The sequence below is a fragment of the Musa acuminata genome, chromosome BXJ1-4 (assembly GCF_036884655.1).
Source record: "Musa acuminata AAA Group cultivar baxijiao chromosome BXJ1-4, Cavendish_Baxijiao_AAA, whole genome shotgun sequence".
NCBI classification, from domain to species: domain Eukaryota; kingdom Viridiplantae; phylum Streptophyta; class Magnoliopsida; order Zingiberales; family Musaceae; genus Musa; species Musa acuminata.
Window position 1 is genome coordinate 28,217,784 of NC_088330.1, and position 14,771 is coordinate 28,232,554.

General features: G+C 38.5%; 1 protein-coding gene across 1 annotated transcript; it reads right to left on the bottom strand.

Moving 5' to 3' along the window:
- Positions 1 to 693: 693 nt before the first annotated feature.
- LOC103981987 (geraniol 8-hydroxylase) lies at positions 694 to 2,599 on the bottom strand. Its single transcript, XM_065171876.1, has 2 exons — positions 1,606 to 2,599; positions 694 to 1,517 (listed from the first exon to the last, which is right to left on the bottom strand). Exons 1-2 carry the CDS (start codon positions 2,503 to 2,505, stop codon positions 903 to 905), a joined length of 1,515 nt encoding a protein of 504 aa, XP_065027948.1. The 5' UTR covers positions 2,506 to 2,599; the 3' UTR covers positions 694 to 902.
- Positions 2,600 to 14,771: the final 12,172 nt, after the last annotated feature.

Genomic DNA, 14,771 nt, shown 5'->3' on the forward strand with positions numbered 1-14,771 from the left:
ATGTGGGAAAAATCACGGGACCGTAGTCCACCTCAAACTTCCACTATCAATAATAATGATAACAGATTTACAGTATGTCTTCTCTAGAATAACTAGAGGATCAGTATAACATCAAGAATATAAATCTTGACTCTGCCATATTGGATCTCCTCAAATGAAAATTTTAGATCTTACAGAGTGAATATCACAGGAAAGTACCTTAGAGAGGGTAAACTGTAGATCAACACCGTTAGGATTATAGAGTTTGCTGCAAGGATTCTCCACATAAAATTTGGGCCGAAACTGACAATGTTTGGCCACCGATCGTCAAGCAGAAAACTCAAAAACCTTACTTTCTCTCTCATCTTTTCTCTGCACGCCACCGCACACGTTCACTGTGCACTCTCTTGCAAGCTACACTGCACACACTTCACCACCGAACCCTATCTCTCTTAATCATTGATTTGGGCTCCGAACGCCCAATTGTCCGGCTGGACACAACACTCTCTTCAATTATCGTATCTTATTTTCATCTTTAACTAAGCATGAGATTCCAGTGGATCGATCTATTGACGACGTGGATGCATGAGACTTGCAGTGGGATATGTCCGGGATAAAATATAAAGCCAACATTAAAAAGTTATATCCAATCACGTGATCCTCGTTTTGTGGATCCAACATCGATGAATCAGTTGGGCCAGCTGTAGATCCAAGTAGAATAGATAGAGAACACAAATGGTGGCCTCAATTCTTTTCTAGGTTCAACTTTTATGGAAACCCTATTTCCAATCATAACTTTAACTTGGACGCAAATGCTAACATGAACATGAAAGCCAATTCACTTGAAATTTGTTCGTAAGCGGCATCTTCTTGCTTTGGCAGAGCTCACGGTGGAAGATTAACTTGACAAGATGAATCCTAGTCTAACAGCATTTAGTGGGAACGGCCATAGCTTTGAGCGGAGAAGCCATGATCAAGGTGAGTCCAAACTTCTCCTCCATGTCCAAATCCCCTGGCTCTACCCCTTCCGGCAGCCTCCACTCGAACCTCTGCAGCATGGACGCCAGCATGAGGTGCACCATCCGGTACGCCAATGGCAGTCCGGGGCAGATCCGGCGTCCCGCTCCGAACGGTATGAGCTCCAAGTCGCGGCCCCTGAAGTCCACCTCGCTGTTCAAGAACCTCTCCGGCAAGAACTCCTCCGGCTCCGTCCACGCGCTGCTGTCTCGCCCGATCGCCCAGACATTGATGAGCACCCGCGTGCCCTCCGGTATCTCGTAGCCGTGCAGCTCCACGGTGGCTTCTGCTAAGCGAGGCAACAGAAGTGGCGCCGGTGGGTGCAGACGCAGCGTCTCCTTGACCGTGGCTTGCAGGTAGGGGAGTGAACCGATGTCCGCTTCCTCCACTGCTCTTGCGAAGCCGATAACTCGGCCGATCTCCTCACGCACTTTCGCCATGGTCCGGGGATTACGAAGCAGCTCCGCCATCGCCCATTCCACGGTTCTCGAGCTCGTGTCGCTCCCCGCCACAAATATGTCCTGCCAAATCAAAGCCATTTCGTGGTTTAGATGTCGTAGGAATAGAGTTTGCCCCATCACCGTTACTCGTTCGAGAATGTATCCTCACCGAAAATAAAGATTTCAGTGCTTGTCGATCGAACTTGGTGCCGTCTCCCTGCACTTGGTGTTCGAGGAGCTCATCCAGGAAATCATTGCGGGCGGTGGTTCGATCTCGTTCCCTGTGTAGCCGCCGATCTATTTGCTCATCGAAGATGTCATGCAGCCTCTTGAAGTATTTGGTGGAACGGCGACGAATGCCCTGCGGGTCGAGCTTTGCGAGCAGTGGGAAGTAATCGGACAGGTTCGCCCGCCCAGCTTCCTCCGTGATCCCCTCCACCACTTGCTTGAATTCTTGCGCGGACTCAGCGTAGAGATCGACGAGATCCACGGAGAAGACGGTGCGAGAAATTAAATTCAGCGTGGTGCTGAACGCCACGTGCCCGACGTGAACCAGCAAGCCCTTGGACGTGCTGTCAGAGATGTACTGCATCAGTTCCTGTACCTTTTCGCGCCGAAGGGACTGGTAGCTGTCGAGTCTTTCTGCAGTAAAGAGCTGGGTTTTACAGATTCTACGCAGTTTCCGCCATCGTTGGCACGGCGGAAGCCACACCATGGAGGCCTCGCTCTGGTCCAACACGCGAACAGCTTCTGGGATCCAGCGACTGGAGAGCACTGCATCGTTCTTCTGCAGGATTTCTCCTGCCATTTCCGGGGAGGAGACGAACACGGTGGTCACTCGACCGAGGCGGAGGGTCATGACTGGGGAATATAGCTTGGCGAGGCGGGCGAGGGAACGGTGGGGTTTGTCTCCGAGCTCGAACAGGTTGCCGACAACTGGAAGTGGAGTCGGCCCAGGTGGAAGCTGGTGACCGCCGGACTTCGATGACCTCTTTGCGGCTCTAGAAAGAAGAAGAAGAGAAAGGACGGAGACACCGAGAGAAAGAAGCAGCCACAGAGAGGACTCCATCACGACTGCAGAGAAGGGAACCACCAAGACGAAGGTGGAGGGGATAAAGGTGAGCCATATACGTAAGCGTCTTGGTCTCTGAAGTCTGTTAGCCGCCACAAGGCGAAAAGATGTAGGAAATTTAATTATAGTCTCAGGTGGCCAAATCTTCTGCCCTACCAGAGTTGTGCTGAGATAGCCCGCATTCCTATCCAATCACAAGTTAGGTGGACTCGATTAGCTAAGGAGATGTTGGAATAACGCGATTCCAGACTTTCCTTTCGCAACACGGAATTGGTACGAGGAGCCATCACGTGAATCACATAGTCAATAAGATATTAAGGAAAGCACTATATTTGTGTACGAATATAGATGAACGAGCCACATTGACATAATTATTAATTGGGAAGAAATATAAGAGATTAGTCTCCAATCACAAGTTAGGTGGACTCGATTAGCTAAGTAGACGGTATCATAACGCAATTCCACACTTTGCTGATCGCAACACAGAGAATTGGTAAGAGGAGCAATTAGGTGAATCACATTGTTAATAAGATATTAAGAAAAGCACTATGTTTGTGTAAGAATATGGATGAACGAGCTACATTGACACAATTATTAATCGGGAAGAAATATAGGAGATTATGACAAGAAAGTCGTCGTTGACCAGCAGCAAATGTGGAAAAAAAAAAAGATCATATTTTTCACACTGTACATAAATCATATGTTTTTGATTTGGTAATAATACCTTAAATTTTATCACAGCAAAAGAATAACTTGCAAACCCATCTCATGTTTAAAATCTATCACAACAGCAACAACAATACACCAGTAAAATCCTACCGCTTTGAGGATGATTTGATAGATGCTTTGTTATCTCAATAAGTTTAGAGAATTTAATTTTTTATTTATAATTTTTATTAATATTTTTTAGATCTTTTTTTTTGCCTCTCCTCCTATCATTAATGCTAAATTAAATATTTTACCTCTTCTATCATATTTATAGATCCCCCGGTCACATATTTATATCATCTTAAATAATTTTATCTTATTATATATTTTATTAAAATAATATCTAATTATTTATAAATAAAAATATTTTTTTAAAATTTTAAAGTAACTTCATATATCCACCTCAATATTCAAATCTCAACTACTTAATCACCAAATTGATTTTTTGAAATATATTTTATGTGATGATTTGAACATTGATGTAAAGGAAAAAGAATTATACCATTATATCATTCTATTCGTTTTTACAATAACAAAGGGGGGGAAAGAATTACTAGCTTGCATATTTCAAAAGGAAGCAAAAACTTACTAGCTTGCATATATCAAAAGAGAAGTAAAATTTACTAGCTTGCACATTTTAAGAATAAGCAAAAATATACAAACTTACACATCTCAAGAGAAGCAAAAATTGCTAGCTTGTACATCTCAAAAGAGAAGTAAGAATTGCTAGCTTAAATATCTTAAAAAAGAAGTAAGAATTGCTAACTTACAGATATCAAGAGAAGCAAAAATGATTAATTTACACATCTCAAAAATATTGCTAGCTAGCATATATAAAAAACTTGCTAGTTGCACTTTTCTCTTTTTTATTAATGATAAAAGGGGAGAAGTATACTTTGATGATTCTTAAAATTATGATAATTTAAAATTATGTATGCAATACTCATGATTTTATGATGCATGCAATGATGTAAGAGTCACCATCATCATAATTATTTTGACTTGAATTCAAAGATATTATGATTAAAATATTATCATTTTTTAAATTTAAATTTATTTCAATATATCATATAGACAAGAAGAGTTTAGTTAAAGCTCCATCATTAATTGGTTATCATAATAAAAATAAAAAATTATTAAATCTTAGATTTTGATAATGAAATCGATTGATGAAGTTATGATCTAATTGTTAGGACTGAAACCAGCATTAAGATAGGGGGGGTGAATTAGTGCTTATGAAAAATTATGTCAATTCGAAAATATCGTTCAATAAAACTCGTATCGGAAAGATGAGTTTAACTTAAAAGCGCATTCGTAAGCATAGTGAAAGTAGTAAGTAAGTAAATTAATTTTCAATATGAGAATGAAAAGCAGAACAGAAATTTAAACCGAGTATATCAGATGTATAATGGTTCGATCGTCGTGACCTATGTGTTAGGATCAAGAGCACTAAGAGGGGGGGGGGTGAATTAGTGCAGCGGAAAACTTTCGACGATTAAAAAAGTGTTCGTACGATAAAAGTAATTTCAGTAAGAAAGCCGATTCGTAAATCACTTTAACTTTTGATTAAGCGAGATGCAGCAAAGATATAAATGCAGTTTGCAGTTATGGTTCAAATCAAATAGTAGGCGCAAACTGAAATATGATATTCGTACGAAAAAACTGATTTACGTCTAAATGCTGATTCGTAAATCACTTGATTAAGCGAGATGTAGTTAAAGCAAGGATATAAAGGCAGTTTGCAGTTATGATAGAAATCAAAACGTAAGCGCAAACTGAAATATGATGATCGTACGATAAAACTGATTTACGTCTAAACGTCGATTCGGAAAGTGCAAAGCTTGAAACCCAATCGTATATGCACAGAAAGCAATAAGCTTTTGAGGAGGTTTGCAGTAAAGATAATATGCTCAAAGTAAATGCAAACCGAGATTTAGAGTGGTTCGGTCAATCTTGACCTACTCCACTTTTGGCTAACTCCACCGACATCAACTAGAGGCCTTCCTTCAATAGGCGAAGGCCAACCACCCTTTTACAGTTTCACTCCTTTTGACAGGCTTAGGAGACAACCCTTACAGAATTTTCTCTCCTCTATTTAAAGATCAGAACTTGGAAGAAAAGAGGGAGAAGAACTTTTGGCCTTTACAACAATTTTGAGCTCTAAGAATCACAGAATAAGATCAGGATTTCGGTGTGTTTTTTGTGCCCTTTCAGTGTTGAATGGGTGGGGTATTTATAGGCCCCAACCCAGTTTGAATTTGGAGCTCAAAACTGTCAATTCCCGGAATTCCGGGATCTGGCGGTTGCACCGCCTGACTGAGGCGGTTGCACCGCTTGGCAGAGCTCGAAGACTGAGCCTCTGGGCGTTGCCACCTCTGTCAGGGGCGGTTGCACCTCCTGCCAGAGCTCGAAGACCGAGCTCATGCGGTGCCACCGCCTGACTAAGGCGGTTGCACCGCTCAGCCAAAGCTCGGAGATCGAGCCCAAGCGGTGCCACCTCCTGGCTGGGGCGGTTGTACCGCCCAGTCTCGCTCGGAGACTGAGCCTAGGCGATGCCACCGCCTGGCTTGGGCGGTTCAACCGTCTAGCAGAAATCAGGGTCCGAATGGGTTGATCCATTCAGCCCAATTTGGGTTTTTCAGGGGCCCAATTGCCCCAAGATTAAGTTAATGGGATCACCTCCCATTTCTAACTTAATCATTGTGCTAACTACGATATTTCCTAAGACATTTACTGCAACTTGCTTCGGTGCGTCAATCGCTTCTTTCGGCGAGCTTCTGGCGAACTTCCGTCGATCATCCGATGAACCCTCGGTGATGCTCCTGCGGACTTCCGGCAAACTCCTGGACTTGCGACGATCCACTTGGCGAGTTCCGACGAGCTTCTTTGGCAAGCTCATGGACTTCTCAGATTTGTTCTCGTAGAACCTCCGACGACTGTCCGAACTTCCGTCGAACTCTCGAACTCCCAACGTGATCATTGTCTTGACTCCGGCGCAACTCCTGCTGCATATCTTATTTTCATCGTAGTTAATCCTGCACACTTATCTCAATATATAGATTAGATAACAAATGACAATTGACTTCATCATCAAAATCCGAGATTCAACAATCTCCCCTTTTTTTATGATGACAATCAATTGATAATGGAGTTAACCTTAACTCCCCCTATCTATATGCCATACTTAGATAAGTCATTCTTGAATTCAAAACCTTTGAATTCAAGAGACATATTGATCATTTAAACTTATCAATACTCCCATCATGATTCCCATCATGATATTTCTCTCTGAAGATGATGTCAAGGCTTGACATTCATTTTCAAATTTTACATAACAAGTTTGAATTATGGTAATAGTAGCAATTCATCATATTGTAAGATATCAACATGTAAAACTATGAAGTAAGATTTTGATATCATTACATGATACAAACAAGGCATAATGCAAATTATAGCAATCATAGCATCAATTCATATATCGCTTGGTGATGCAAGCATGGCATTAATACTCATATATTTCTCCCTCTTTGTCATCAACAAAAAGTGTGGTAATTGTGATACCAGGAGAACAATATAAGCAAATTTTGAGCATAAGTGTGATAGTTGTTCATGCCTTTACTAGGTTTATGTTATTTTCCAATAGTAAATGATAGGAAACCAATTATATAGGCATATAAAGGAAAGCATGATATGTAGATTGCTTTGAATATTTCTTCCTTTTTATTTGTTATAATCTTTTTGCATGAAAGAGGAAGGCTATTTGTGATTTTACTTTGAGTGAAGTTAAAATCAATGAGAGATTAAATCATGCTTCATTTTTACAAGGATCAAGATATGTATGTGAAACAAATCTTTGCAAGAAAAAACACTATCATCCATATTTCAAGATGGAATTTATAAGCAGGAATCATTTTATCAAATCCATTTCAAAAAAATATTTTTCATAAGTGTATGAGAAAATCCGATTGTTAGGATACCAATTGTTAAGCGACTCCGAAAATGAAATTAACACTTTCATGCATTCGGACAAGACTATGCTATAGATTTTCAAATACAATTATGAAGACAAAACATTGCTTATTGTTATGGAAATTTTTGTATTCAACACATAATTTTCAACATGTTATTTAGGCATATAATGACAATCAAGTGATTTGATCATTCAATAAAGTTCGAAAAATAATTTTAACTAGTTTATGTATTCGGACACATTAACATTCCTAATTCTCTTCTTATGAAATCAAATTGTTCTTCACTTAGAGATTTTGTAAAAATATTAGCTAGTTGATGTTTAATATTATGGCAATATAATAACATGACGCATCGGCTGCATTGGTATATCATTTTCTCAAATCATATTTATCATGGAAACCAAGACACAAGGTTTTCAAAAATATTTAGTTTCAATATAAAATCCGACAATGAGTAACGAGATTAAACAATGAGTGATATCAAAGATCAAGGCATAGGGCATTGTGATCATAGTGAGTAACATAAATAGTTTACAATACATATAAGCTCATTCAGGAGATGGAAAATTAAAATGCCTAAATAAAGAGTCAAATTGTCGATGAATTTGCTGCAGCTCAGATAGGATTTGATCTTGTCGATGTTCAAGCCGTTCTTGTCTTTGTTCAAATCGGTCCATCCGAATCCCAATATCTTCGACAGATTATGCAGGAGCTTGCTCAAATGAATGTGTTTCCTCAAAGGGACAGATCGGAGGAGATTGAGTACCCCTAAAGACTGGTGTTTCCGGTTCTGGTTCAGGTTGAGGGGGATCGGTTCTTCTAGGCATTCTAACCCAGTTACCGTTTCTATAAACACATCTTAATCGGTGAAGTAGATTTTTATTTATTATGCTAAACCTATCTACTTTTATTACTTCTTCTTCCGGTGGTATTGGAATATTATAGGCTTTCAGTATTCTAGTGATTATACCACCATATGGAAGCATCATGTCTTTCTTAGATAGTTCTAACATGTTTTGCTGGATAAGATAACCAAGACAGATGTCATGTCCTTTCATGATCCAACACATAGTTCCTAATTCTATTTGGCTTACTTCATCATGATGGTATTGTTTAGGGAGAATGATGCTATTAGGATATGATGAAGTACCTTAGTGTTTAGTGGCAGTAGATGTTCACAACTTTTAGGAACAAATGCTAAGTTGGGATTGGCGAAAATTGTTCCTAAGGCTTCAACATATGTTGTCCCAACAATTTCATCATCCCATGATCCTCTAAAGTAAAGTCCTCTATTTTTTATGGGAATGCCTATCATATCGCAAATGAATTTATCCGTAATGGAGATGTGTTGTCCTAAGAGATAGGTAGATATTCTTTCTTCTTCATCTACTTATATATTGTTGTAAAACAATCTAACAAGTCTTGGATAGATGGGTTCACTAATTTGTAAAATAGGGAGTAGATCTAAGTTTGCAAACCACTGGATTGTCTCTAAGTCTCTTAGTTCATTTAAATCTACATGTTTTCCCTTATTGACACTCCTAAGTTCGAAAGAGGAAAACTTTTCAGTATGATATTTTGAATCGAAAAGGGTAAGATCAAAATCTTCCACTAATCTCCTCTTCCCTTTGTCCCTTGAGGATCTTCTAGACCCCATAACTACTGCTATTTAAGAGGATAGTAATGAGCAAGAGTAAATGAATCAAAAACAGAATTTAAGGGGTTCTTAGAGAATACCTTAGTGAGATCTTCAATAGAAGGAGAGATTGTTGATCTTTTGCTTCAAAATGAGGAGTATTTGGGATGCTATGAGGGGTGAAATGGAGGTGGCGAAGCTTTGGAAGAGTAAAGAGGGGAAGGGAGTGAGTTGGGGTCGGTTCCACCGCTGGCCCTAGCTCGGGTTAAAAAGAGGCAGAATTGCGAGCGGTTGCACTACTGGCTGGGGCGGTGCAACCGCTTGCAACACGTGACAGCCGGAGGTGCTACCTCCAGCTGGGGCGGTGAGCACTTGTTCTAACCGTAGTGTGATCTGATTTGAATGTTTTTGACTTGAGAAGAATTTTCATTCAGAACAATCAACTTTACTTACGTAATTACGTAAGAATTTTCATTGTAAGATAAGAAATTTTGCATGATCAAGATAGATATTGTGACGTGTATACTCTAAATATCGTGCTCATGTTTGTGATAGATTGTTTAGGTTGGTAAGCCTTGCAAGTTCATGACAAACTTAGTAAGTTCATGATATAGTTGGATTCGAAAGTAACGAACGGATGAAATCAATGAGTTTGAAAATCTAGAGGATATATGAAGTGAGAATCATGGGTTTCCAATTCTGAGAGATCAAATAGGATTGTATCTATATCGTATTTGTAATTTTAATTTTCTAATCCTCTTCTGTTATTTAGGCTAGAGAACATCGCGAGTTCTTTTTGGATCTCGGGTCATGAATATCGAGAATCCAAAGAGCAGGATATTATTTCTTGCTCCCATCTTAAGATGTTTTATGTCTTTACAAGAAAGGATGATCTTTAGGTACCCATTTGCTTTTGGGTGCCTCAAAAATAGATCTACATTGTTTATCATGTTGCATAGAATTTATCATGGTTCCTTTAGGAACCCAAATTAATTTGTTCGAACTAATTTTCTTGAATGGACAATAATACGTTTTGTGTCCAAGTTTGCAACAAAAGTTGCATTTGCTTTGGTGTCGAACATGTAAGATGGGGCCTTTTATGAAAGTGGTTGGATTTTGGTGAGGACTTTTCACAAATCCGATTCCACTTCTTTTGGGAACGTGACCCATGTTTGCAAGGATCATTTCAAGGACTTGCTACCAACCTCGAATTTCTTCAAGGTGTCCTTAAGTAGCAAGTTTTCCTTTTGGAGAGTTTCTAAATCATGGCATTTTATGCATGAACCTAAACTATCATGATATTTAGTTTTTAACTTATCTAAATTACAAGTAAGACTATCATGTTCCTTTTTTAGCAATTTATATTTTCTACTAATAATCTTGCATTCATCAAATAAGTCATGGAAGGCATTTAATAATTCATCAAATGATAAATCTGCATCTATTAAATTCGTTACCTCCTCTCCGATGGTCATTAAGGCGTAATGAGCAACTTGCTCGGTGTTGGACTCCTCTTCTTCGGACGCGCTCGAGTCATCCCATGTTGCTTTGAGTGTCTTCTTCTTTGATGTTCTCTTTTTGACTTGGGGACAGTCACTTTTGTAGTGTCCCGGCTTTTTGCACTCATAGCAAATAACTTGGTCCTTCTTGGGTTCAAGTTTATTTTTTGTGTCATTCTTAAACTTGTTTCTTTTAATGAATTTTTTAAATTTTCTTGTTAGAATGCCAAGTCATCGTCACAGTCCTCATCACTTGAGTTTTCTCTCAAGTGGTCTTCTGAAGTTCTAAGTGTCATATCCTTCCTGTTCTTTGGAAGGATGTCCTCTTGCTCTTCATGAGCTTTGCAAGTCATCTCGTAGGTCATTAATGACCCGATTAGTTCTTCAAGAGGGAAGTTGTTTAGATCTTTCGCCTCTTGAATAATAGTGACTTTAGGATCCCAACTCTCAGGAATGGATCTTAGAATCTTATTTACGAGCTCAAAATCCGAAAAACTTTTTCCGAGTCCTTTTAGACCGTTGATGACATCCGTGAAGCAAGTAAACATGTCGCCAATAGTCTCACTCGGTTTCATTTGGAAAAGTTCGAAAGAATGTAACAAAAGATTGATTTTTGACTCTTTCACTCTACTTGTGCCTTCGTGAGTCACTTCGAGTGTGTGGCAAATATCAAATGTGGTTTCACAAACCGAAACACGGTTGAACTCATTTTTATCAAGCGCACAAAATAAGGCATTCATAGCCTTTGCATTAAGGAAAGCCTTCTTCTCCAATTCATTCCAATCGATCATTGGAAGAGAAGACTTCGAAAATCCATTTTCGACAAGATTCCAAAGTTCAAAATCCATAGAAATAAGAAAGATCCTCATTCGGGTCTTCCAATAGGTGTAGTCCGTCCCATTGAACATGGGTGGACATGTAATAGAATGGCCCTCTTGGTTTCCGGCGTATGCCATCTCTCTTGGGTTTTAATCCGTTTGAGAGTTAACCCCGCTCTGATACCAATTGTTAGGATCAAGAGCACTAAGAGGGGGGGGGGGGGGGGGGGTGAATTAGTGCAGCGGAAAACTTTGGACGATTAAAAAAGTGTTCGTACGATAAAAGTGATTTCAGTAAGAAAGTCGATTCGTAAATCAATTTAACTTTTGATTAAGCGAGATGCAGCAAAGATATAAATGCAGTTTGCAGTTATGGTTCAAATCAGATAGTAGGCGCAAACTGAAATATGATATTCGTACGAAAAAATTGATTTACGTCTAAATGCTGATTCGTAAATCACTTGATTAAGTGAGATGCAGTTAAAGCAAGGATATAAAGGTAGTTTGCAGTTATGATAGAAATAAAAACGTAAGCGCAAACTGAAATATGATGATCGTACGATAAAACTGATTTACGTCTAAACGTCGATTCGGAAAGTGCAAAGCTTGAAACCCAATCGTATATGCACAGAAAGCAGTAAGCTTTTGAGGAGGTTTGCAATAAAGATAATATGCTCAAAGTAAATGCAAACCGAGATTTAGAGTGGTTCGGTCAATCTTGACCTACTCCACTTTTGGCTTCCTCCACCGACGAGGTCACCGACGTCAACTAGAGGCCTTCCTTCAATAGGCGAAGGCCAACCACCCTTTTACAGTTTTACTCCTTTTGACAAGCTTAGGAGACAACCCTTACATAATTTTCTCTCCTCTCTTTAAAGATCAGAACTTCGAAGAAAAGAGGGAGAAGAATTTTTGGCCTTTACAATAATTTTGAGCTCTAAGAATCACAGAATAAAATCAGGATTTCGGTGTGTTTTTTGTGCCCTTCAATGCTGAATGAGTGGGGTATTTATAGGCCCCAACCCAGTTTGAATTTGGAGCTCAAAACTGTCAATTCCCGGAATTCCGGGATCTGGCAGTTGCACCGCCTGGCAAAGCTCGAAGACTGAGCCTCTGGGCGATGCCACCTCTATCAGGGGCGGTTGCACCTCTTGCCAGAGCTCGAAGACCGAGCTCAGGCGGTGCCACCGCCTGACTGAGGCGGTTGCACCGCTCAGCCAGAGCTCGGAGACCGAGCCCAGGCGGTGCCACCTCCTGGCTGGGGCGGTTGTACCGCCCAGTCTCGCTCGGAGATTGAGCCCAGGCGGTGCCACCGCTTGGCTTGGGCGGTTCAACCGCCTGGCAGAAATTAGGGTCCGAATGTGTTGATCCATTCGGGCCAATTTGGGTTTTTCAAGGGCCCAATTGCCCCAAGATTAAGTTAATGGGATCACCTCCCATTTCCAACTTAATCATTGTGCTAACTATGATATTTCCTAAGACATTTACTGCAACTTGCTCCGGTGCGTCAATCGCTTCTTCCGGCGAGCTTCCGGCAAACTTCCGTCGATCATCCGATGAACCCTCGGTGATGCTCCTACGGACTTCCGGAAAACTCCTGGACTTGCGACGATCCACTTGGCGAGTTCCGACGAGCTTCTTTGGCAAGCTCATGGACTTCTCGGATTTGTTCCCGCAGAACCTCCGACGACTGTCCGAACTTCCGTCGAACTCTCGAACTCCCAACGTGATCATTGTCTTGACTCCGGCGCAACTCCTGCTGCATATCTTATTTTCATCGTAGTTAATCCTGCACACTTATCTCAACATATAGATTAGATAACAAATGACAATTGACTTCATCATCAAAATCCGAGATTCAACACTATGTCCACTCTCGATTCCTCTTCACTCGAAGCCAAGTATGTGACTCACTTGAAATGTCTTTACTATAATGTATTATTTGATATATTTCATGATTTGTTTGATGAATTTAAATTAGTTGTAAAAAATACAAATTGCTAAAAATGAATCATGCTTCTCTCTCTAATAAATTTAAAAAATTTAAAAATGAGCATGATAATTGTATATTAACTCCTTGTTATATATGTGAAGAGTTAGACTTTGTCAAAAAGGAAAACGTATTATTACAACAAACATTAGAAAATTTTAAAATTTAAAATTAATTATTAAATATGATAATTGTTAACAAAGGTCATATAAATAGAAAAGAAAGAATCAGCTTTGTGAGTAATACTCAATAAAAGCCAAATACATTTGTTAAAGCACCCATATCATATGTTTTTCCTAAAATTAAATATAATTTTTATGATAGATGTGAGCATTATGCTTATAAATATTCATTTAAAAAATATAGCTCTCATAAATTAGTTTGGGTTCCTTAAGGAACCATAAATGATTTTATGCCAAGAGTTAAGCTAGGTAGATCTAATCACGAAGAACCCAAAGTTAAATATGTACCTAGAACAAACATATCTTTCTTGTAGAAATGTCTTTAATCGAAAACTCTGAGAAAAAATAAAATTTTAATAGCAGATGCTCAAGGCATATGACTAAAGATCCAAAACACTTCACAAAGCTCTCTAGTCGAAACAATAATAATAAATAAAATATCATTGGAATTAAAATTATTGGTAATAAATCTTTTGATTGAAGATAGTTTATTAGTTAATGGTTATACTATTGATCTTAATGATTTTTGTGATGAAACTTGTTTTTCGATTTTAAATGATAATGCTTTGCTTTAGTATAGAAGATTAGGGCATATTAGTATGAAATCAATCACATAAATTGAAGCTAAAAAGGGAATGCATTTTTTGTTTAATTTCTCTATCTCTAAGGCTTATCAAGTTTTCATCATAGAGATCCTTAATGATGAATCTATTTATATTTTTTTATATAAATCTCTTGAACTATGAAAGTGATTTTGCTGATTTGATAAATTAAATTTGAATGAGTTTTATTCAAATCATGATGTTGATGACTTAGAGATTTCTTATGTATGAATCGAGATCTTTTACTATTTGATCTCCTATATTTCTTTTTGCTATTCACTAAATAGGGGAATTATCTAAATGAATCATGATTTTTCTTTTGATTTCTTAAAATTATAACTTGAGATTTTTTTCATGGATCAAGATCGTTTATAATGATTCTTTCTTTTCACTATTTGATTTATCTAATTGAATCATAATTTTTATCTTGATTTATCAATATTCACAACTTGAGATTTATTTCATATAACTTCCTTATATTTATGAATTGTATACCTTATCGCCAAATTAACTTTTTATTATATCTTTTATGCGATGATTTGAATATTAATGTAAAGGGAAAAGAATTGTACCATTGTATCCGTCCATTCTTTTTGACAATAACAAAGGAGGAGAAAAAATTACTAGCTTGTACATTTCGAAGAGAAACAAAACTTTCTATCTTACACATCTCAAAAGAGAAGTAAAATTTACTAGCTTACACATTTCAAAAAGAAGCAAAAACTTACAAACTTACACGAATCAAGAGAAGCAAAAATTGCTAGCTTACACATCTCAAAAGAGAAGCAAGAATTGCTAGCTTAAGCATCTCAAAAGAGAAACAAAAATTGCTAACTTGTACATCTCAAGAGAAGCAA

What these genes read in the sequence shown, in the direction of transcription:
- LOC103981987 (XM_065171876.1), bottom strand. Translation starts at nt 2,505, where the DNA reads ATGGAGTCCTCTCTGTGGCTGCTTCTTTCTCTCGGTGTCTCCGTCCTT. An exon ending in CACTGAAATCTTTATTTTCG is followed by an intron (nt 1,518 to 1,605) that starts GTGAGGATACAT and finishes TTGATTTGGCAG; the next exon opens with GACATATTTGTGGCGGGGAG.